General features: G+C 43.0%; 1 protein-coding gene across 1 annotated transcript; it reads left to right on the forward strand.

Annotated features, from left to right (window-relative positions):
- Nucleotides 1-1,699: 1,699 nt before the first annotated feature.
- Nucleotides 1,700-22,912, forward strand: LOC119375241 (uncharacterized). Its single transcript, XM_037645422.1, has 4 exons — nucleotides 1,700-1,732; nucleotides 6,182-6,511; nucleotides 9,514-9,714; nucleotides 22,698-22,912. Exons 2-4 carry the CDS (start codon nucleotides 6,202-6,204, stop codon nucleotides 22,910-22,912), a joined length of 726 nt encoding a protein of 241 aa, XP_037501350.1. The 5' UTR covers nucleotides 1,700-1,732; nucleotides 6,182-6,201.
- Nucleotides 22,913-24,120: the final 1,208 nt, after the last annotated feature.

The following is a 24,120-nucleotide window of genomic DNA, read 5'->3' on the forward strand; positions in this document are numbered from 1 at the left end:
ATGCTACTTGGTTAGTTACATGTTTCTGCTTGGTACACCTTGTCATTTCACAAATAACATAACTACACTATAGCTCACGCTACCATAAAATCCCGAGTAAGGGCAGCCCATCCCTATGGCGAAAGATAATCGGACAAGTTCGACGGGGTGGGGGGAGGGGGAGGGCTAGCTCGGTTCCGGACCAATATTCAATATGGCGGCGGAAGACACTCCAAGAAGAATGCACACCTGAGCTTCTAATGAAACGTTTCGTTGAATACGAATGCATTTACTCTTTTTACTGAACCGGAGAGAATGCTGGTGTGAAATTTTATGTGTTATGAAAAGGGGCTAAAGAAACTCTTAGAGTGTTCCTACAATTTTTATACGACTGGGAAAGCAAGCCCTAGGCACCACATTGTTAAAATACTAGGAAATCGTGCACATATCAAAAGACTTGAAAACTTCAGTTCTTAAGAGCCGCTGCTGCAGCATTTCGTAGCGGAGAACTGGTTGACAAGAAAAAAGTAAAAAGACGGGAGGAGAGAGGGGCGGTGCTTCCTAGGGATTTTACAGTATATGCCTCATCCTAATATATATAAAACATATAGCTCAGTCTATATATTTTATTTTATATGTCGCACTATGTTTTCACACCTTCTTGTGAATAGGCAATGTTCATTTTAAAAAAGAAAGCATTGTCTTGCTGTGCGTGCATGAAACCGAGCTAGTATATTATTATCGCTCTACAGAACAAAACTATTTCTAGCAACATGTATTTAGTAATGATACTGAATGAAAGAAACGCTTGTAAGCTGGAAAGAATATCAAAATGCTCCCTGCTTCTCTCATTCTTCTGCATGAAATTTAATGAATACTGGAAGCAACGTAAAATAATGTGTAATTGTACGAAAGTTGCATAATAGGAGCCCGAACGAGGGTACGTAGACTGAATACATCAACGAATGGCTTTGGTCTAAAGCTGCTCTCCTGACACTTTTTTAAAGTAACATCTAGCCAGTGCTGCATGGTTAGCCTGTGCTGTATTGCTCGCTGACTATCGACGGGTCTCTATTGCCATCACCTGTTCGTATAATGTGCTAAAAATACGCAGCTGTGAAAAAGCTACAATCATGTTGAGAAGGCTGGTTTAACCAGTGAAGAAATGATAAAAAACCATTAAACCACCACGCATGTGTGATATCTCTTAAATGTTTTTTTTTTATCATTTCCATTCACTGGTTGAACCAGCCTTGTCAACATGATTTTAGCTTTTTCACAGCTGCGTATTTCTGGCACATATATATGTTAAGGTGACGGCAACAAAGACCAGTTGCTGGTCAGCGCCCGTGGCGTCTTAACTCTACTAAACAGTAGCACAGTTATGTTTTGCGGCACGATATCTTAGCGTGGCCTTTGTGGCATGCTCGCCAAAGGGACGTGAGGTTAAGATCAGATACTCTGAATGCGCTCAAGCTAATGACAATTTCAGGAAATTTGTGCTTAACGGCACTTGACTTATCAGCTGTCGTATCATGCCGCTCCAACCTTGTCATGTTTGATGACCCAAAATCAAACTAACTCGTTCGTTCCTAGGTCCCGTGTCCTTGAGGCTGACAAAAAGTAAAAACCTTTTTATAATTAACAGTTTCCCTTGAGGAAATGCTTCTGCTAACGCGTCAATAACCTGTAATTACGCATGCTTTAATTATAGAACGTGTGCTCCTGAGCATCACTGTGAAGTCTGGAAAACGTATGTATTTCTTATATTGTTCAACAAGACGCATGCAGCTAAGCACCGTGTAGTAAATATGAAATCATTGTCCTTGCCTGTGTTCTGAACTTAGACGTCACACTCCTATGGCGCATTTGTAAAGACAATGTTTTTCATTTATTGCCGGAATCAAAAATTTAAGAAAGGCAATACAGTAAATGGCTGCCAGAAATGTCAAGTTTTAACATTTGGGAAAAGCTCAGTGGTCCGGCACATTTTTAAATAATCTGTTCCCAGAAGTTCAAAAGTAAACGAGCAGCCGCGTTAAATGCATTATGACGTGGCATGCCCAATAGGTTTTAGTCTTGCAGCATGTGGAAAATGCTACAACCCACGTTAAGTGCTTCAGGTGATTAACGAGCACATCAGGTGTGTCGGTTCTATGAGAAACACGCTTACAGCTTACCTTGAGCCATGTTTCCATAAATATGGCGCCTTTTAGTCGCGTCAAAGCATTTTCCAACAAAAGCCTGGCTTCGCAGAAGGGCAAAATCGTTAGTGACCCGAATTTTGCTGATCTAGAGCGAAAAAAAAATATAAAGAGAGAACGGTCGATTGATCCTGTGTACAGGTTTTCTTATTTGATTTATTTTCGCTTTCCCAGCCACATGACAGCGTGTGCCTTCTAAGTATAGAATTATGCGGCGTGTCCGCTGCAAGAAACAAGCTTCGAGATAACCCCGTATCATTGCACGCATGCTGTTCCACGTGGCAACCACTGATCGATAAACGCTGACCCTGAGACGCACTGTTCGGACTCCCTTTGTAAACCTCTTTTCAAAGACAGGTTTCAAGGTGGACAGCTCTTTTCAGCAACATGCGCCTGCGTTTTCTATATTCTCTCCATTTCGTCATGTACACATTGCGAACACTCCCCTGCTCTTTGACAGAACAAATCCCCAGTGGCACAGTGTATAAACCTTTGACAGGGGCGGATGTACACGTTTTAAACATGGAATGTTAGGTTTTTCGGGATTACGCCCTGTTCTTCTGCTGATGTTCGGCTACCTCTAACAGGTGCTGTTGTATAGGTCAGCTAAAACTGGAACGCGCGCTTTTTCCTGAACAACGTGCCCTTTTGTGTAGTGTTTGGCGTGTGCTTGTAATCCATGGCACTTCATTCTTTTTTTTTCTGTCGAACGCTGGCGTATCCACGTGCATTAAGAAAAAAGATAAGGTGCAGCGCAAGCCCTGACATTTGCAAGCCCCATTTCTAGAAAGCGCTCTGCATTGTACCAGCGTGCAATTTCATTGAATGTAGCACAAATTATACGAAAATACTTTGGCATATATCAAAGTTGTAATATTTGAGTGCGATTATGAAATTGGTGTTTATTGTACATATAAATATGAAATGCAAAATCTATTCATTATCGAAATATTCAGAATAGTAATACTTGTCGCTTTACGACAAATATTATTTCTGCCAATTGAAGCCAGGGATTCCTAAACGCTATCAAGGCTCCACTAGCACAACAAATGAGATTAAAATCGCATGTGAAAAATTATTGTTACCGACAAAAGTTCTTCAATAAACAAACAAACACAGCAGTAATATTTCATATAGCGATTAGGACCTATCGAGAGGCTTGGCACAGGCTAGAGAGTGGCGCAAGCTATTCCAGTTAAATAGTAACATAAGTATATATTAACAAACACGTGACGTCAATGGCACAAACTGTTACCACTTTTTTTAGCTATTGCAATAATATAGCAGCATACGTATGCGTAAATAAACAAGTAATGCGTCTATCTCTAAAAAGCTCTCTTTTATATTCTTCTCTCGTTGTACGTTTGTTGCACTACAGGTTGTGCACTCGTGGTGCGTTTGTTGCACTAAAGAGAATTACCTTGTGGCCATTCGCCGAATTTCTACGTTTCGCAGTCAAATTCTTTCATATAGACTGGCTCGAATGGAAGCAATAGCGGGTAAATACGTAACTGTCGGTGTAAACAGGAGCATGTTCGCCTTGTTGCTTTATGCAAGTGACAACGCAGAAATACTAGCAAACAATTGTTTTGCATTTTGTCACCGCTCTCGGAGGCGTGTGCGTTGGAGAAGATTGAGAAGGCGCAGGTAGGCACAGCAAACATAATTTAATTGCACACAAGAAAAACTATAAGAAACACACTCAAAACAACTAACAATCAAAATCTTACAAACACTAGAGCAATATGCGAAAATAAACAAACACAATTCTCAGTACTTCTATACCTCCGACTCGCGTCGCTACTATAGAGTCTGTCTGGCCACTTAGGCCTCGCCAATGGAACACTCTTACTTGGTTCCGTTACACGCCGTAAGTCCAGCCTCCGTTGTGCTGGTTCCCCAGTAGATGTCGCCGACGATCCTCTGTCGTCCCGATGAACTGTCGTCCCGATGCATAACAGACCACGAAGCTGCCGTAAGCTTTTTCCCAGTCGCTGACGTGGCCAGACGTCGCTGCCGCTTAGGCCTAAATACGAGCTCGGCCTTGCTGTACTTGATGACGTGGAGTCCTGGGGATTGTTGCTGGCTGAAGCTTGAAGGGAGACTGCTGCTGGTGCGTTAGGAATTGCCGCAAAGTGCTGCGGCACCTCTGAGGAGCCTCGCCCGAGCGTCGTCGCGGTCAACGCCCACACCACGGAGTGCCAGCGTCACGGCCTCCGGAATCGAACGCCCGCTTCCTTCCCGTTGACAGAACGTAGCTGCCAATGCGACCTTCTTCTCCAGTAGCCATGGAAACAATGCCAGCTCATCCAACTGCTGCCTTCGTTTACGGCTCGTGTCACGCGCATCGCGCCGTGTGCTACCTTGCACGCGCTCGTGCCTGTTCCCCGTGTTTCTCCTCCTACTTCGTCGTCTTCGACGTCCATACGTCCTCTCCTTACTTATGACACATTTCAAACTGAAGCATCTTTCACACATAGTTCTAGAAGTTTCATACAGTTTAGAGGATTCATCACCATAGAATAGTGCGCTCTCTATTCAGTGTCGCACACCCCACCCCACTATCCACCCCCACCCTCTTCTCCAGCTGAAAGACGCAGCGAAAGAATCAGAACTTACAAAATAACATAATCACTTTGAATTCAGGGACAGCTTACAACTTCAAAAACATTTTGCATAAAACACATTTATACACTCCCTAAAACTAAACATAAAATAATAAGCAAATAAAGCCTTGATAATACTTTTTATCAAGGCTCGAAGGTCAAGGACGGAAATAATAAACTTTGTTTTTCTGTAATACCTTTTTGTTTCGCCTTAAACTCAGTAACTTCCTTTCTCTTTATTCTCTTGTATGCCTGCAGGCAGTCCGCCTTTTCGTCTCTACGTCAAACACACGTGCGCATAGAACGAATCAGCATTCTAAGCTTTTTTTTTCAAGGAACTCGCAGGAAGACGTGCCGAACACAACTCGAGAGTATTAAACAGTTCAATCTTGCTCGAAGGCACGATATCGTTCTAGATTTCCAAAAGGGCCGACAGCCTGTCAGAAAAGCAATCACTAAAGTATCGTCTTTCTAGTTCGCGGATGATATCAAGTCACAGATGAACTCATTTTTTTCTTAGGACAGGAAATTACAAATCCACAAGGTCGTGTTTCCCCTGAACTCTGCATAGATTTATAGAATGCGGAATAAACACAGCGGATTCATTTGCGATAAAGTTGTAATAATGAAAATCTTTCCGATTTTGTTCTCGAAAGTGAACATATGCTTGCACGCAGACATAGGTACATGCAAACGTTGAAATGATGAAGAGTGTATTGGTACAATAAACACGATGATGAATTCCTTGCTTCAGGCGCCACGGGAAAGAAGGCGTTGCTATTTATGAACTTCAAGAGTATGAAAAACACTATAAAAGGAAAAATAGACAACCACCCGATTGTAGCACGAAGCCACAAGGAAACCTGTAAGGATTATTAGTCGCTTAAAAGAAAGCTTCTTAGTCGCCTGAATATCGGTCCTGGTCCAGGTTTCGAAACCGGGAGCAACGCCTTTCCAGGGCAGTCCCTCTACTAACTGAGCTAACCAGGAAGCTAGCAGTTGGCACCGCGAGGGCAAATTTATCGACAACTCGAAGGACATCAGCACATTGTATCGCAAATGAGTTCTGCGCAATCGCACAAGGTGGCAACTAAAAAGCTTTCTTTTGAGAAATTCGTATAGATTTCCCTGTGACTTCGTGCTACAAACGGGCGGTTGTCTATTTTTTTTCTTAACACTTCCGCCACCTTGCGGAATTCCGCAGTGCTAATTTGCTATGGAATTGCGCCGGGCTTTTTTTACTGCCATGAAGAATCTAACGAACAATTTTTGTGTATATTTTAATGTTGCCTTTGCATCATGAAATGGGCATCTTTTGTCGCATTCTCGTTTGAGTACCCAAATAACGGCGCTAACTTTTATCGCAACGTCCCTTCTTTTCTCTCCGCGCAGACGTCATCCGCCAGAATTATATGACGAGGTGGGACCGAGAGGTGGCCACGGAGTTCACAAGCTTGACAGTAACTGATGCCCTCCTTGCACTTGCAACCGCTAAGACTGTTCCCGAGTGTGCACCAGTGGAACCCAACATCTGCACCGACTGGGGTAATGAGAGCGGTCCTGCCGGCACCTCCGCGTTCGCTTGGAACGTGGCGCAGCAGAGGTGTACACGGGTGTCGTCTGACGCGTACTGCGTGCGAGGGTCAGCGGCTGGATTCTTCCGCGACGTGAACGAGTGCTCTTTAGCGTGCGAAGACGGCAATGCCCGCCACTACCGTCCAGGTGAGGGTGGTGTAATCAGTTGCATACACAATACCAGGTCTCGAACGAAACATTAAATCTTGCAGAGTACTGATGGCATCGAGCTTACGCGGCTCTTAATCTCAGGGCAGAAAAGTGTGTGAACAGTTAGGCGCAGGTTTAGCTACGTGTATCAGTTCACTTCCAAGTGACACCATACATACAGGAACGCTATAGTACGCAGTACTAGCCACAATAAGTGGGCATGGTCAGCAAGTGTTCAATGTCAACAAGTTCAAGATTGACGTTTTGGCATTCCATACTTAGGAATGCAAGTAAAGAGAATAAAGAAAGACATGGAAGTAAAGAAAAACATGTCACCACTTTTATCTATAAATTATTCGTTTCTTGGCCAATCCCCCATGATGCCTGATGTGGCCAATGTTTTTTGTTGATTTGGTCCCTCGTGCCTTTTGTCTCCTTCTTTTTTTGCCCTCTCTCGCTTTTTTCTGCCCTTTATATTGCCTCGTTCGTGCAATAAAACTTCAGTTGATAGTCTGCGCTTGTTTGTCCTTTTCTCGCCCTTCGTGTTTCCGTCCGTTTTTTGCGCAGTTACATTAAGTATGGATCATTACCAACTAGCCCAACTTACCACTCTTTTGAACCCCAAAGTGGATGCGAGCCATTCATAACGACAATCATCATCATCACCATCGTCATCATCATCATCATCATCATCATCATCAGAACGTCGCTTGGAAGGCAACGTTTTTTTCCCTCCTTTATTGCTCACTTGGCGGATTTCCTTCCTATTCTTAACCATGTAATTTTTTTAACTAGAGGGGTGGCCTGTTTTTATAGCTTTCAACTTCCTCTACTAGGACAATTTTCCGTATTCTGTCTGCAAGTGACACTTGCAGGTAATCAGGGCGTGTTCTTCTAGCATTCGGCATCGCTAAATCAACGTTCAGCACAGAATTGCAACGAAGGCAGTCGTTGACCAGTGTATCCCGTATGTATAGCTAGTGTTTTGTCATCGTATTTCATAACACATTAACAACGTTTCACACTACTAAGAAGCAGTTACCACTACTACTGAGAAACAACGTTATTATGTTTACTTTCTAGAGGTAAACTAGAGCATGCTGGTCAGAAATTTTCCCCGTAAGTAAAGTGATAGTCCCACAAATTTTCGTTCGGAACGACAGCTGATGCGACACGAATGAAAAAGAGTTGTACCATAACCAGGAACACGTCCTCGTCACGTTTGATCTATTAGCTTTCACTGAGGACAATAATAAGCCTTTATATGGTGACCTTGAAAGAAGAAACTGAGGAGTATGGAAATAATTAATTCATTTCCACAACGAACAGCAAGAAATTGTGTAGCTCAGAGGATGAGTAGGGCAAGCATTAAAACCCACGTGGTCACTTGTTGCTACCACTCTCTACGAATGGCGAATCGTAATAGAGGAATGGAGTCGCGGTAAACTAATTCTGAAATTGTTCCAGCGCAAGAACCTTATTTCTGTAAAGTCTTGACGAAAGAACGAAAGCGAGAACCTCGGAAAGTGCGCGTCATATCACTCTAGTTCCTTTTATTATGTACAACAGGAAACTTACATTGTCATCAGAATTCGGTTATGCTGGTGCATTTCGTAGTTTGTCAGTACTCGTAAAATAGAGGCGTGCAATGACAGCTATTTTCTCGGAGCTAAGGTATAGCACTGAGAAGCGCGGCTGTCAAGTTGCTTTAAAATTTATACATTTTTCTAAGCAATGTAGGAAAGCCCATAACGACAACGACGCAAACTAAGTATAGCACAGTGCATATAGATTTTCTGAAAGTCTTATTAATTGCTGCTTGGTACGCCTTGTAATTTCACAAATAACATAACTACACTATAGCTCACGCTACCATAAAATCCCGAGCAAGGGCAGCCCATCCCTATGGTGAAAGATAATCGGACAAGTTCGACGGGGTGGGGGGAGGGGGAGGGCTAGCTCGGTTCCGGACCAATATTCAATATGGCGGCGGAAGACACTCCAAGAAGAATGCACACCTGAGCTTCTAATGAAACCGTTGAATACGAATGCATTTACTGTTTTTACTGAACCGGAGAGAATACTGGGGTGAAATTTTATGTGTTATGAGAAGGGGCGAAAGAAACTCTTAGAGTGTTCCTACAATTTTTATATGACTAGGAATACGAGCCCTAGGCACCACATTGTTAAAATACTAAGAAATCGTGCACATATCAAAAGACTTGAAAACTTGAGTTCCTAAGAGCCGCTGCTGCAGCATTTCGTAGCGGAGAATAGGTTGACAAGAAAAAAGTAAAAAGACGGGAAGACAGAGGGGCGGTGCTTCCTTGGGATTTTACAGTATATGCCTCATCCTAATATATATAAAATATATAGCTCAGTCTATATATTTTATTTTATATGTCGCACTATGCTTTCACACCTTCTTGTAAATAGGCAATGTTCATTCTAAAAAAAAAGCATTGTCTTCCTGTGCGTGCATGAAACCGAACTAGTATATTATTATCGCTCTATAGAACAAAACTATTTCTAGCAACATGAATTTAGTAATGATACTGAATGAAAGAAACGCTTGTAAGCTGGAAAGAATATCAAAATGCTCCCTGCTTCTCTCATTCTTCTGCATGAAATTTAATGAATACTGGAAGCAACGTAAAATAATGTGTAATTGTACGAAAGTTGCATAATAGGAGCCCGAACGAGGGTACGTAGACTGAATACATCTACGAATAGCTTTGGTCTAAGCTGCTCTCCTGACACTTTTTTAAAGTAACATCTAGCCAGTGCTGCATGTGCTAGCCTGTGCTGTATATGCTGTCCCTGTCATAAGAATGAAGGTGGGACACGTACTGCTTCTGGTAGCTAAATTCGCGGCGTTCAGAACTGTCCATTCTAAGCACACGGCGAAACACTTTAAAAAACGTAGACGGACAGAATTCAGCGAATTCTAACTAGCCAGCAACCTGCCAACGTAATTACAACCGACGCTCGCTCCTCAGCGTCTGCGGAGAAGTACGCGCCGTGTACGGACGTGGACCAAGACGCTGTCCAAGTGAGGCGGTGCACGGCTGAAGACCTGCTGTATCCGGCTTACTTTAATGGGACTGTCTGCAAGGAAGAGCACGAGATAGGGCAGTGTCGGTACCATTGCCGGTCAGCCAGTTTCCAGACAATCGAGTTGTGCAAGGAAACCTGTCTTGGTGAGTGCTCAGACTAAGCTTCCTTGCGACCAAGTTTCTGTTTCACTGAAAAAGCAAAAGAAACTGTGTAAATAGCGTCGATATGAACTTATCTAAGCTACTAAATAACTAACTCTATGAATTACCATTCACTCATTTACATAGATTTTGAAGCGAAAGTGTGAAACATGAAAAATTCCGTGCGACTTCACACAGTACGCGCATTAAAGTAGCGCCCTCAAAGAGGCTTCCTGTGGCGTAGCCTGAATTCCGAAGAAAAATAAATGGTAGGTATAAACTGTATTTTTGATGGCACATTGCTGGAAATTCCACGTTCAGGCGCGCAGAAAAATGCGCAGCGATTCATGCTGCAACGGGGCTGTTTACGACCGTTCCTCAAGAGGTAGATAATGTTTCCATAGTAATCAACTGTCATTACTTGAAATAGCTACATGCCACTGCTCCACTGTACTATGAACTCTTCCTCGTCTAAGATACTTCCTTTCTATTTTTTATCTCTCGGCGCATGATTTTCAGGACATCCCGTACACGAGCTGTGAACGTGACTGCGAAGGGGTTATTGAAAAACGAGCGCGAGGTTGTGGTTACGAGAATCCCATAAGCTATTGATGGTAGAGCGGACGAGTGCTTAAATGGCAAAGTTGGAAAAGACAAAGTCTAAAGCGCAGAAAGCTGAAGCCACAATGTCGCTTTATATGAGCAGAGAAAGAGCAACGCAGAAAGAGATGTTACAAAATCCCTTCTTAAATGCGCGTCGCTTTGCCCACTGTTGCTCTCAGTTCCATTTCCTCTCTAAACTTTTGCTATCCCCGAAGACTTAGAGCTTCCCTCTGAAGCCACCCTTGCCCAACGAGGCGAATTCAAAGAGCGCCGCCAAAACCTAGCATTTCAAAAAGCGCTCAATCCATGCCTATACGCACAGTCCTGCACCGACCGTGAATTGCTGCTCAACATAATTTCATGACGACCAAACGGTTTCGAAACAGTCTACTTCTCGTTTGTGAGGCAAGCTAATGCTGACTGAGGCACCCCGGTGAATCAGACTGGCTTCTCACGCATTGTTCGGCCAGAGCTTCCAAAGCTAACGGCTTTGACATAATACGCAGGAGGGGGTGCCGGGTTGCCCGATGAGGCAGGCCCGAGTAATCGTTCCTTTGGCTGTCCACCTTACTGTCATCTCCTTTGGCAGGCAGAATCAAAGAAACAGCCGCGTGAATGAAACGGCCTTTGAAACCGTATCTTCCGGCGAAACACTTCAAGGCAGTTTACCGGTTCAATGTCCTACGTAATTCGTTCAGCGAACTGGCAGCGCGGGAACATACAACGGAGGAATGCAGAAACACACAACACATTCTTCCTTTCTTCGTCCGTTGTCCGTTCCCGGCACTCCCAGTTCGCTGAATGAATATGAATGACCAACTAGCCCACCTATCGATCTTTTTGCTACGCAAGCTTTCGACGTTTCCGGTGATGAGGGGTGGCTGGGGCTAAAGGTTAAAGTGAAGACAGCAGTTAATTCCCGAGGAAAGAGGTGGTTTATTGAAGCTGTTTTGGCTTTAGCGAATATAAAAGGGCACCGTTGTCTTGCTAGGGAAATGAGGTACCGTGCGCACAGCGCGAACTTTTATGACACAGAGCCTCATTTGGGCGTAACAGGCGACATGTTTGACGTACAATTAAACTAAGGTCGTCCACATCATCTCGATCTCCAATTCCTTAACATGTCAGACAGGGGCAATAAATAATTTCTCGGTACGGATAACAAAAGACTAGTAATATCTGCGTACATTCTCTATTAACTGTCGGCAATGAGAAAGTCGTGAATCTCAACAAGTTGGTACTCCTTGATTTCAGTGAACACGCTCACAAAATGGCGCGTCAAATAGGCTTATGTTTTGGGAGACTGGGTTGCAGGAGCTTGTACAGGTTTTTGTGTGCGTTTCATGGTTCGGCATGGGACATTAGTGTAATAACGGTATTAAAACGTAAGTAGCGTTTCGTTCTACGCTTCTCTCGACCATGTTAGAATCGCTCTATAAAAGCTGAAGCCATCTTGAAGATATGTGGTTGCAATTGTGATTGCCACCATATTTATGCAGGCCTTTCTTTCTAAGGACCCCACTGAGACTGGTATAGCCTTCCGAAGAGCCTAGGAATCATCCGCAGTCGTCTACTTCACGAACACTCCTTTTGATTCCCTAATTTATTCTTTTGCCCACACCTCATTTAATGTCCTCGATGGAACCACCTTCACGTGAAATTTTCCGGCCAAAAAAGTCACCTTCTTCGATGTTGCCAGCTGTTACATACCGGCGGTGCATACCGGTGGGTACCACGAAACACCAGTTCTTCTAATCCTTCAGACTTGAATACAAACGTGGGTTGGTCATTAGTTTTGTATTAAAATTGTTCAAGGTGCGAACATTACGAAGTGCTTTTTAATAATGTAGCAAACGATAGCATACATGGAGTTGTTACAATCACTTCGTCATCTCAGAGCGAATTCAGTGTGCACGCTTTGTTCGAAATGTTACTAGTGCTGTGCTTCGAGCAACGTATATCTAAATTGACGGGCCGCTTCTGCCATTCGAATAAGGGATCCGTAATTGCGCTGTTACATACCCGAATCAGCCGGAGCACTGCCGATGGCTCTGCGATTTATGTTGACTCCTGTATATACATCAAATATATTTTGCAGTGCAGGCTCGCTGGATCTGAAAATACCCAGTTGGATTATTTTGCCCTGTGTAACCATGGACCACTAGATATCATGCTTCTAGTACTTGGAACCAATTGGAAACATAAATTTCAGGACTGCGCTGTTATACGAATTAAAGAACTCAGACACAATTCTAAAATTGTGATACGGCTACCTGCCTATCTTCTGCGATGCCTTATAAAGTCATTAAAAAACTGGAGGCGACCCTAATACTTAACGTGTTCCTCGTAGTGGCAATGGAACGTCGGCGTTAGTGTGCCCTGGTGTATTCTCTGGGCTGGCTTTGTGTTTTGTTGCACTTCCAACGCGCATCCCAAAGGCCACGCAGAAAGAAGCGTCTGGAGGAGATCTGCTCCACCAGGTGGCCGAACAATCACAGCTGCTCACAAAAATGCCTCGGCTCTTTTAATAATCTCATCCATTTAAAGTAGGAGGCCGCATTCAAAAGGCAAGTTTTTTTGCAGGATATCGCTTTTGTTTGCTTTTAACCACGAGCAAAAATGAAAAACCATGTTGTAAAATAGGTTATATTTCCATCATGCGTAGTTTGGGAGTTACAGTGTGTTTACAACATGCATGCTTGAATTACGAAACACAAAGCACATTGCATTTGTTAAAAAAAATTTCCCGTACAAAAATACTATCAAACGGACTTTTTTACTCCGTAACATTAACAGATAAATTTGTACTTAGTCGTACATTCGTAAATATGTTATAATTTCTAAAAAGAGCCACAAGGAGGTCACCTGGTCTCCGAACAATGCTTCCTTTTGTTTTTTTATAACACGATTTTGCTCCCCCTTATATTACGGAAAGATTGGCACTTTTAGTACGAATGGGTATTTTGAAATAAATTTAGCAGATTCACGTCTCAAACAGATGTGCTAAATTAATTAGGATAATTGAGACAATACTTTTGAATTCACGGCTACTTTTGCAAGTAAACTCAGTAAAAATAAGACAATTTTCTCACTTGAGAGTGGCTTTTAACGACTGCTTTCCTAAATATTATTTGATTACATTTGTTAGAGCTGGTTGCATAGCTCCGACACTTAGCCGCGCAAGTGCGAGAGCTTTACTCAAATGAGCAATTCATTAGTTACTTATCATTGTTGGAGTGACTAGCGCTTTTAAAAAATTATCACAAAAAGTACCGCAGAAAAATAAAATAAAAGATTCGTTCTCAGTTGACGTACTTAGGTAAATAGAATAAGACATGCTTACTCAAAAAAAGTGTAATTTGATTCCTGACGCTTTATTTACAATTTTTGTGAGCGTGTGCTATCACCTGAAACTTCAATCATTAATCTTACAGATAACTGGCCCTTAACTAAGCTAACGCTCTGATATCTTATGTTTGCAATGTAACTCTTAACTTGAACGTTTTATTTTTTACAAGACGTTTCCTGTGTACTCAAAAAACCAGCAGTAAGTGCTCACTCGGGTGTGCTTGGACGGGAAACAAGAGTGTCAGTCGTGTCGTGCCATTAAAAAGTTAATAAACAACGTGATTTCAATGGGATGTCGTTGGTATGGCTGCAGTTCTGTCATTCCGAGTCGTACAAAACGAAACAGTAACGGGATTTGCAATCTCTGAAGAGGGACGGGCGCATTGAAAAACTTCACACCTTGGTGAGGTTTTGTATGTAAATGTCATAATATTTACCTATAGTGTACGATCTTGATTTTTCCATTGCGTGGAGCATGTGCATTCGTATCTCTAGCCTTGAATTCATCGCGTAGTCACTAGCATTGATCAGGATGTGGCAGTTAATTCAAACGCTGATGTAAACAACCTTTTAAATTTTATAACTGAGTATAAGCAGCAAATTGTTTGTTCTGTATAGCGCTCGCTATCGCTTGCACAATTACTGTTTCATTTATTAAAAGGAAGCCTTAAGTGCCTGATTTAGCGCGAAAAGAGACCGTCTGGTGGTGTCCGGCGTCGTCGACAACACCTATGATACTAAAAGCGAAAGTCGCGATAATGTAACGTGCAGTCACGCTCAATATGACTTGCAACACGGGAGCGTGTGGCCTTACGAGTGTAAAGATTTCGCATTCCTTCCGATAGCCCTTATTTCTACACGTAAGCGCTGTTCTCTCACTCGGTGATGTTCCCAAATAAGAAATTAATATTAAGTTACAGAAATGAAGCAAGTTGAAGCCGTGCGTGATCATTAAACTCGTCAGGCCACGCGCTCCTATGTTGCGAGTCCTATTGAGCGCAACTGTACATCAATGAAACCAACTGTAATTGATTTCATATGATAAGTACATAGAAATGGAAATACATAATTACAGATAAATATAGATGAAAACATCAATATATATAGACGGAGAAAGATAGAGAGAAATAACACTGTATCGAGAACGATGACAACAGGTAGATATATAGATTGTTGTATAACGACTGATAACGACAGATAAAGGTATACAAAGTCATACAAACAAGACAAGAGGAAGTGAATTGAATAGACCAGTACGTATAGGTAAAAGTATGATAACTTGGAACTGCATAAGTAAATCGTATTATGTAAATGACAGAAAGAAAAATAAAAAAAGAAAACACAGGAAAGAAGAAAATAACGAAGTAAAACAAAAAGCAATATCGGGCACACGATAGAAAGAAACATGTAAAAGAAACGCGAAAAACGAAAAAAGAGCTACGAAATAATGCCAACCAGTCAAGCTTTTCTTCGTCAAAGTCGTCTTAGCAATCGATAAGGGATATCAGGAAATTTGACAGAGTGGCCTTTTTAATATGCGTTTATTGCAACAAGAATTACGTCCTTACTTATTACTTGTAGTATTTACAAAATATCGGCCACGTTTTAATTTATGGCTCGCGCAGGCGCCTGAAGTCTCTTATAACTACGATGCCTGTTCGCATCAACTACGCGGCACAAATTATAAGAGTGAAGTTAGCCGCCGCATATTTCTTTTTCCGGAGTTGGCAGCACAACGTCATAGGATTACAGAATGCAGCGTTTGCATATGCTCCTCTTATGGACATTGTTAGTGTAACGCATTTCGAAACGTCCGCGTGAACCTAACCCGAAAATCCCTGCCTGTTACATTTTAATGCCTGCTTCAAATCTCCCGATATAATGAATCGCAATTGGGAAGTTGTCCAAGCGAGAATTGGAAGCGGACGTACAAAATGATGACACATATAAACGAAGTGTTAGCTAGGTATAATGAGCCCAAGTATTATCAGCAAGTAACAAAGTGCATAAATAATAATAATAATAATAATAATAATAATAATAATAATAATAATAATAATAATAATAGTAATAATAATAATAATAATAATAATAATTATTATGTTATTATTATTATTATTATTATTATTATTATTATTATTATTATTATTATTATTATTATTATTATTATTATTATTATTATTATTATTGTTGTTGTTGTTGTTGTTGTCATTGGGTCATTCCACGCCAACTGTCCCAGTCGGGGCGCTCGACAAAAATCAACTTCTCTGAAAAAATCTGAGACAATTACGCACATATAGACATTAGTTCTAGAGTATTTTCCCAAAATATTTCGGGCGGGAAAAACTTTTCGGGCACGTGAGCGCCATTTGAGCTTCTCGATATGGTGGAAAAGCAGGTACGAAAGAAAAATTCGCTATAAGTGGACCGTTTCTGGCATTCAATCGAAACTTGCTTTTTTGCGTTTTTAGAGCATCGCGCTTTTATTTTAGGACGGTTGCTTGGAGTGGCTTTATATTTTTCACTCGTTAGCGCGCAGGTAAATTTGAGTAAATTGCAGCGTTTTCAGGACCAAATACATCAATTATTTTTATAGAACTCTCAATAAAACGTAATATCTCCAAAAATTTGTTTTGCCTGTGCCGGCGCACAGACTCTAAAATAAAATCCTGAACTTGGAAAAAACGCTACCTTGGCCTATGTTCGGACGTCTGTAGCACCCTAAGGAGGTCCAAGAAACAATAAGCAGAAAAACGCAACGATTGAGAATCACAACTACTTCGTCTACAGAAAGTTTACTCGAAGTAGTTTTTGTTTTAGTCAGGAAAAATTTTCTTGAAATTTAGTCCGACCATTGCATTATTTTGTGCATGGTATCATATCCTGCCCTGTACTGCTCAACTGTCTTAATTTCCGAATTCCATGTAAGCTGACCAGAGAGAATAGACCTTTTCATGTAACCGCCTGCCTCTGTGACCATTGGACCATTGGCAGGATAAAACGTCTTTACAATGCTTACTTTTTAGAGCTCGATGTTTTTCACGGCTCTCAGTCGTTGTTCTGCTCCGAGCTTTGCACTGTACTTACATAGCCTCGTACACTGTTGACATTTTTTCTGCCTGCGCATAGTTGTATATGTGCAATTTTATAACGTTTTTTATCCCTGATATTTTATTATGAATGTTGGCCTTTTTTTGTGCGCCAGTACAAAGACCTTACGGTTGTTCCTGGGCACGTAAAATAAACGTTTGATTTGATTGATTATTATTATTATTATTATTTGTGGAGTTTACGTCCCAAAAAGTAAAAGAAAACTGTGCAGCGCATTAGCGTAGCGCAGAAATAACTCAGAAGCATAAAACAAGTTAAACCGCTTAGGTCATCGATTATGGAGAAAAATATCCAGGCAAATTTTCGCTGTGCCTATCGATGTGGTGTAGAGTTGCTCGTTATTTCTCGGGGAAATAAGTGAGATATTTCGGTGGCATTGCAGACAACGACGGAGCCTAAGCGCAATCGTGGAGGGCGGTTACGAGGTGTGCTTTGTTAGGCGTTTGGAATTTCAGAATGATGTAACAAGAAGGTGGGCGAGATCGACTGCTTTGCAGGGACACGTAGAAAATGGCCTGAAATAATGCACACTGAGACTGAGTTGTGTTGCTGCGTTCGTAACAATGAGGATGAAAGTGACGTTAGCTTCAGAACACTGAACGGTTACTGTGCAAGGGGATATTTTGTACTCGGGAAGATACAATGCTCTAATATGTACTCTGACAGATAAGTAAAATTGGCAGCCAGCTGTAATTTAGGTTGATCACCATCGTATTTCTGCATGAAATAAACACTGCTGACTTTTTTACCAGCATATGGCTACGCGGATATCAAAAGATACTTTGTACCGCTGAAGAAATAAAAATACCGCAGCAAGTTTAGCAAGTAATGGCTGCTATTATTTAGTGATATCTCTCGCAAACTAAGTAACGTAGCTTAGTTGCAATGCCTGCTGGCGTAGCAGGCTCTTGTGAAATGAACGAAAGAAGGGGAATTTTAAGGGCTCCTTTTTCTTTGCTAGGCACAACATTAATAAGAACTAACAGACAACAACTCCAATGAAAGTATAAGGGATGTTATTTGAAGCAATTATGACGTAAATATGAAGAAAGCAAAGCGGACGAAAAGATAACTTGCCGCCGGCAGGGACCGAACCTGCGACGTTCGAATAATGCGTGCGATGCTCTACCATTGAGCTATGGCAGCGGTGATCCTCCCGTCCACTTTATGGGTTATATATGTGCTTTTAAACGTAGGAGTGTCAGTCAGCGCCACTAGTAGCCATGACGGCGAGAGTGGAACCGCTTTTTTTGTGCCTGCTGGCGTCACGAAGCACCTGATCTTTTTACGAGATGCCAGCTGACTAATAATCTTATCTTAAAGCAAATAGGCGCACTATGGGAACAAGGACAAAAGGGAGGAACCGACGACACGCTTTGTGTCGTCGGTTCCTCCCTTTTGTCCTTGTTCCCATAGTGCGCCTATTTGCTTTAAGATATGAACCGTTACCAACTAGCCCAAATGGCTGTTTGACTAATAATCTCTCGCATATTACCTGAAGGCATCCAGTCTGCCAGGACGAGACCCTGAAATCGATAACACGATTTTGTGTTGCGTGAAATATTGTGACGGCTAATTAAGCAAGGTCGACGACTGTGTTGTTTGTGCTGCTTTAACCACAATAGACCAGTTGAGGTTACCATGAGAGGACCAAAAGCTCAATGACGTGATTGTTGTGACTGTTTGCGATACGTTCGTAACAAGACAAAGCTTGTATGAATGATGTATGCCTATAAATACTTTTCGGTCGTAGCCTCCAGTAACATTTCATTTTATGCGCTCCTTTGCCCGTTTGGAGCGCACTATGGAAAACCTCAGGGCCGAAATTTAAGCAGTAGCGCTTTCAAATGATTCCCCTAAAATATAGAACACCATGTAGCATTTGTTGTATTGAAAAAAAAGTAAAGCCGTTTCTAATAGAGATTTAAGTTCGATATTTATAATATTTACGAATCGTACATTTGTTTTGTTTTTAAAAAAATGTATAATGCTTGCGTCGCTGGTTCTATCCTACTTCCCTTGCACATCCCCTTGCGGCTTTTATCTGAGAGAACTTCTTCTTGAATAAATAAGAACAGTATGTTAAACAACGGCTTCTTAGTACTTCAGTAGCGCGACAGCGAAATACTCCTTATTTGGGAATAAAAGGTAAGAGAATTCTTGATCCTTCAATAATTAAGTCTAGGAGCACTTCCTCCAACATCAATTTCATCAAGGTTATATCTTTGGTATTTTTCCATACACGACGACATTCGGCCGAACAAACTCTGGGCTCAGTCAGCAAAAACGATTGCGCGTTGCTTAAACATAAACGGACCGTCATTAAGATTTTGTAGTTATGTTTTAAGCTTTTTCGATGCCCTAAGCTCGCAGTGCAGGAGTGGTCGCCCTTCCTCGTAACGCTCATTAGGAGCACCGGCGGCAAGTCAGAACTTCTAGCCCGAAATTACCGTGCGGATCAAGATCATTAGTGCTTCTCATGATCCAAGTCCATTGCATATGCTTGGGCTATTGTTGAACAAATCGAGATTCATATTTTAAGCAGTTCCATTGATTCTAACTTTGCATTTATAAGTTTCACGTGGAGTGCATGGTCGCTTCAAATCTTTTTTTTTATGTGTGTCTTTGAAAGTGCTTATTTGAAGGGTAGCCTGAAAGGGCCCCTCATCAGGTTTGACAATTTTGAGCTAACGAGCGCAATGCATACAATGGGCGTCCACGGTCACGTCTGCCAAAATTTGCAACGCTACGCGCCGCGGAAATGGGTCAAATTTCAAGCTGAACGCCGGTTGCCCTTCCTCTCGCGGGCACGCGCTTTAGAGAATGAGGGGATGACGTACATGAGAAAATGGCCCTACGTAGATGGTAGTGCTGTGACGTCGCTCCTCTACCTAGTCGACTGTGCTCTGACGTCGCCAACAGTAGCACGTGACACTGCGATAATTATTTGACACGACATGTGTAGTTTGTGTAATTTGTTGCTTGAATGGATTAATAAAACTTGAGAGAAATAATGAGACACACAAAGGGAATGTGTGCGTCTTTTTCATTTTATTTTCGTGAAGGCAGCAAAATGCGCGGCTGATGTGCCTCCCTTTCCCATGCGTTCGTGTCCCCGCGGTTAGCGCATCGGGCAGACGCCAGCCCTGGAAACGAAAGTAATGTTCTGGCGCGTTCGAGCACTCTTTATGCTCATTTATTCTGCCGCGTCCAAGTAAACGTTAATGCGGCACTGGCTCATGATACCGCCACTCTCGTGCCCGTACAAATGCCTCAACTTTCATGCCCGTCCCGCAGAAACAGGCAGTACACCACAGAGAACGCCGACGAAACGCCCACGGCCGCTACATAAAAGAAAAGGTAGCGGCCGTGCAACGCCACTCGCGTGCTCGGGCTGGCTCGGGCACGTCATGCGCACGTGACCATGCATGCGCATGACGTGTTCATGCGTATGTGTCAAGTGAAGAGGGCAGGGAAGGGATTTGGCTTGCTAAGGCTACACGGGGCGAGTGGGCAAGGGTTTAAAACTCGCCTCCTCGCATCATGGTTTCGCGCCGCAACAAATTATTGTTTTTCTCAGCTCGTAATGAACCGATTTGAAAAATTCTTGCGGCATACTGCTCTTCATTCGACACGCAACAGCTTCCAGCGTCTAACTAAAACTTTCTGAGTGGCCTGGTGAGGGGCTCTTGAAAGAACAACTTCGTAAAATGAACTGTGTGGACTGCGTACGGACAATTTTGCCCACGGGAGATGTTGACACACCCACAAGATGCTAACAATTATTGCATATCGCAGCTTTGAAATGACGGCCTGGTTTACCAAGTTTGCAGGGATAAATAGCAGAACAACTTAGGCTTGCAGATACCGATAGTTAACTGCGTTTTTACGTCTTTGTTCTCTTGCGACCGTTCCTACATTTTTAACTTACACAATACGCTATGTTAATTAGAACTAACAAACATGAAAGCCAACGAAAGTATATGAGATGTGATTTTGAAGTAATTATGATGTAAATCTGAAGAAAGTAAAGTGGACGAAAACATAACTTGCCGCCCAGGGGCCAAACCTGCGACCTTCGAATAACGCGTCCCATGCTCTACCAACTGAGCTACAGCAGCGGTCATCTCCCCGTCCACATTATGGGGTTTATATGTGCATTTTAAACTTGGGAGTGTTAGCAAGGAGTGTTAGAAAGAAGTGGGAGTGTTAGAAAGGGTCTCGTCTGGGAGACTGAATGCCTTAAGGTAGTAAACGTGGTATAATTGGTCAGTTGCCAGCTCATAAAATGATCACGTGCTTCGTGACTGCCTGCAGGTATAGGTCGACAAAAAAAAACGCCGGGCCTGCGCTGAAACCGCAGCACAGTCACAGCGAAACCTGGAAGAGCGGCGTTTCTAGAGCCCGTTGTAAGCTCTCTTGGGGCTACAATACAAGTACACTAGAAAGGTACCTCACTACGCCATAAATCACAATTTTTGTGAAGTTGGGAAGCACCTTCTAAGCCATTATTTGTCATTCTGCGGAGAAGCGAGGCACCAGCTACACGTCTGTAAGGCATTATGTGAACTTTGTTGACGCGATGACTAATGACGATGAAGATTTATGGCTCAGCTCTTTGTAATGGGTTGGAAGCTTTAAACGGCCCACCAGTTATGTAATTTGCATTGGGTGACGCCCAGTTCGCTATTTCCCTCTCTCTCGTCATGCTCTATAACATACGTTGACGTGAGAGAGAGACGGGGGGGGGGGGGGTGAAGAACTTTACTGAGACCCCGAGGAAATGGATCATGCGCTTATGGGCTTCCTTGGCAACCAATACAAGTGCACTTGCGAGGAACGCACTACGCTATAAATCATTGTAATTTTTGAGAAGTAGGGCAGCAGGCACTGTGCCATTTTTCGTCATTCTACGGAGAGCAGTTGGTACCTGCTAAACGCATGTAAGGCATTATGCGCACTTTATTGATGCTGTGCCTGATGACGATGAAGAATTATGGCAGATCCCTTTGTAATGGGTTGGAAGCATTCAACAACCTACTAGTTGCGCAATTCTCATTGTGTGACGCCTGGTTACAGAAATCGCGTTGTGCGACGCCTGGTGCTTATTTTACTCTTCTACCACGCTATATTGCATTTGCTAATGTGGTTCCTTCCCGACATGAAGCCTGTATAGGACCTTTTTGCAAAGCAGTTTCAAGCACCGGCATGGCTCAGAGGTTGAATACTGGGCTCCCACGCAGATGGCCCAGGTTCGAACCTCGTTCCATCCTGGAATTTTCGAGCGATACTGGTTTCGAGCGATACTGGTTACGGCGATACTGGTTACGGACACCGTCGGCGGCGGCGGCGGACAACTACGGCGCCAAAAACGGCCGTTGAAATGATCTGATAACAGCTTTCGCTGTAAAAGTGGAGCTCACTCAGACTCACCCAAGAAATGCATTTTTGCTCTGAGGGCTCAATCGGAATCAGAATCACCAAAACGTTCCTCAATTTTCACTCGCACTCACTCGCTAACTTTGTATCAACCGGACTCACTAGCATTCATATTACTCAGTCGCACTCAACCAGACTCAGAGTCACAGCTTGACCTGAATCTGAGTGAGCCTGAGTGAGTGGACTCGTGAGTCCGTTAGCGTAAAATTAGGTTTTTTGATGATGAGTGTCAGTGCTCTTTAACGCCATTATCGCTCATATTCGGTGCCCTACGATACCCCTTTTGATCGTGTACCCTGAAATACAAGTTATTGGTGCCCATCCAGTAAAGACATTTTTTAAATGAAATACGCGACTGAGACCAGATATTTTTGCAAAGAACTCCCCGCGAAAGAGTTTGTGGGGGAAGTCATGGACTTATGAACCACTGCTGCAATACGATCATCTGCTAGAGTCAAAATATTTATTCACTCCTAATGACGCAGGCAAAGACAAAGATGGGCAAGACAACCCCTGTAGGGTGACCAAGCCATCGTTCGAATGCCGCGACGAACTGAAGCTGTTGACGGCCAAATACGACTCTCACGTGAGACGCTGCCGCACGGTCCAGATCTGCCTCGGCGGAGGCTACAACACCATTGAAGAGTGCATCCAACACTGCGGAGGCAAAAGCCTTTTTGATGCGGTGGCGTCAGACTGATCATTGCTGTAACTGTGTTCACTACCCGAACAATATGAAAATTTACGCCATTAGCCTTTGTTAAAACAGAATCCGCAGCGCTATATTTGGGTTTGTGATGGCGCGGATGAAAGCCTAAATTCTTCTGCATAGACAGGGGTCTCAATCTCACCTTAGCCATCGGGCCGCAGTCCCGTAAATAAGTCCCGCAAGGGCCCCGGACAGGAAAGAATTAAGAGCGGGGGTGGGGGTTTAGTTTGTACAGATTGTTAGCCAACGTTAGCATTTGAAAGAAAATCTTTCCACAGCTCACGTTTACGGGTCATTTCTCAAGCAGATTTCGTGCCAGGATTCCAACATCCATACCGTGCGCAAAATGACGAAAAACTGGGCGCCGATTCTGAAATATCATTTTCGTTTGATGGTTATGTTTCAACAGATGGTGAGTACACGGGTTGCCTGACGCAAACAACGCTTTAGACCAGTCATGCCGATGTAGCTCACGTACATAGGTTTTAACAAAATAAGAAAAGTGAGATGAAGACAGTTATATGCGGGCCCTGGGCCGCGTGTTTGAGACACCTGGTACAAACATTTGCATCTGGCGAGGAGGACTTGTCTGGCAACCGGCGCTTTCTTCGTTTCTGGCTCGTGCGCGACGACGCGGAGTACTGTGTTGGCTGCTGCAATTGGATGAGTGGCGTTGTTGTTGAACGATTTTTGCGTGTTTTAGCTCAACCTGCGCATTTTTCTTCGCTTTTAATGCGATGTCAGCCAGCGAAAGGTCAACGGGAAGCCACTACGCCGTTCTTGGTTGTTCTTACAACTGCAGAAAAAAAACATGGCTGATCCCTCCGTCATAGGAATCGGTATAACACGAAAGTGAAACCTGTCTTCACAGAAGTAGTGCTTATTGTGTAGTGATATATGAGACCTTGTACAATGTCTATTCGTGTTTGGCAGCTATAGCACCGTTTGACGTGGATGCACCCATGTTGACAGCATGTCTCTATCGCGACGACTAACGCCTATGATTATGATTAAACCGTTGTGGTAGCTGACGGTGTGAACATATATTTGGACACAGCGAATCGTGAATCCCGCGTGAGGATGATATCAACAAGCTCATAATCAACACTGGTACCCGGTATGCACTTCTTCAAAGCGTCGTCAATTAAGGAGAGAAACGGCACGGTGTGCGCTTTCTAGTAATGGGTAGCTATGCTCAT

The sequence above is a fragment of the Rhipicephalus sanguineus genome, chromosome 11 (genome assembly GCF_013339695.2).
Source record: "Rhipicephalus sanguineus isolate Rsan-2018 chromosome 11, BIME_Rsan_1.4, whole genome shotgun sequence".
Taxonomy (NCBI): domain Eukaryota; kingdom Metazoa; phylum Arthropoda; class Arachnida; order Ixodida; family Ixodidae; genus Rhipicephalus; species Rhipicephalus sanguineus.

What these genes read in the sequence shown, in the direction of transcription:
- LOC119375241 (XM_037645422.1), top strand. Translation starts at nt 6,202, where the DNA reads ATGACGAGGTGGGACCGAGAGGTGGCCACGGAGTTCACAAGCTTGACA. An exon ending in TGCCCGCCACTACCGTCCAG is followed by an intron (nt 6,512 to 9,513) that starts GTGAGGGTGGTG and finishes CTCGCTCCTCAG; the next exon opens with CGTCTGCGGAGAAGTACGCG. An exon ending in GTGCAAGGAAACCTGTCTTG is followed by an intron (nt 9,715 to 22,697) that starts GTGAGTGCTCAG and finishes CTAATGACGCAG; the next exon opens with GCAAAGACAAAGATGGGCAA.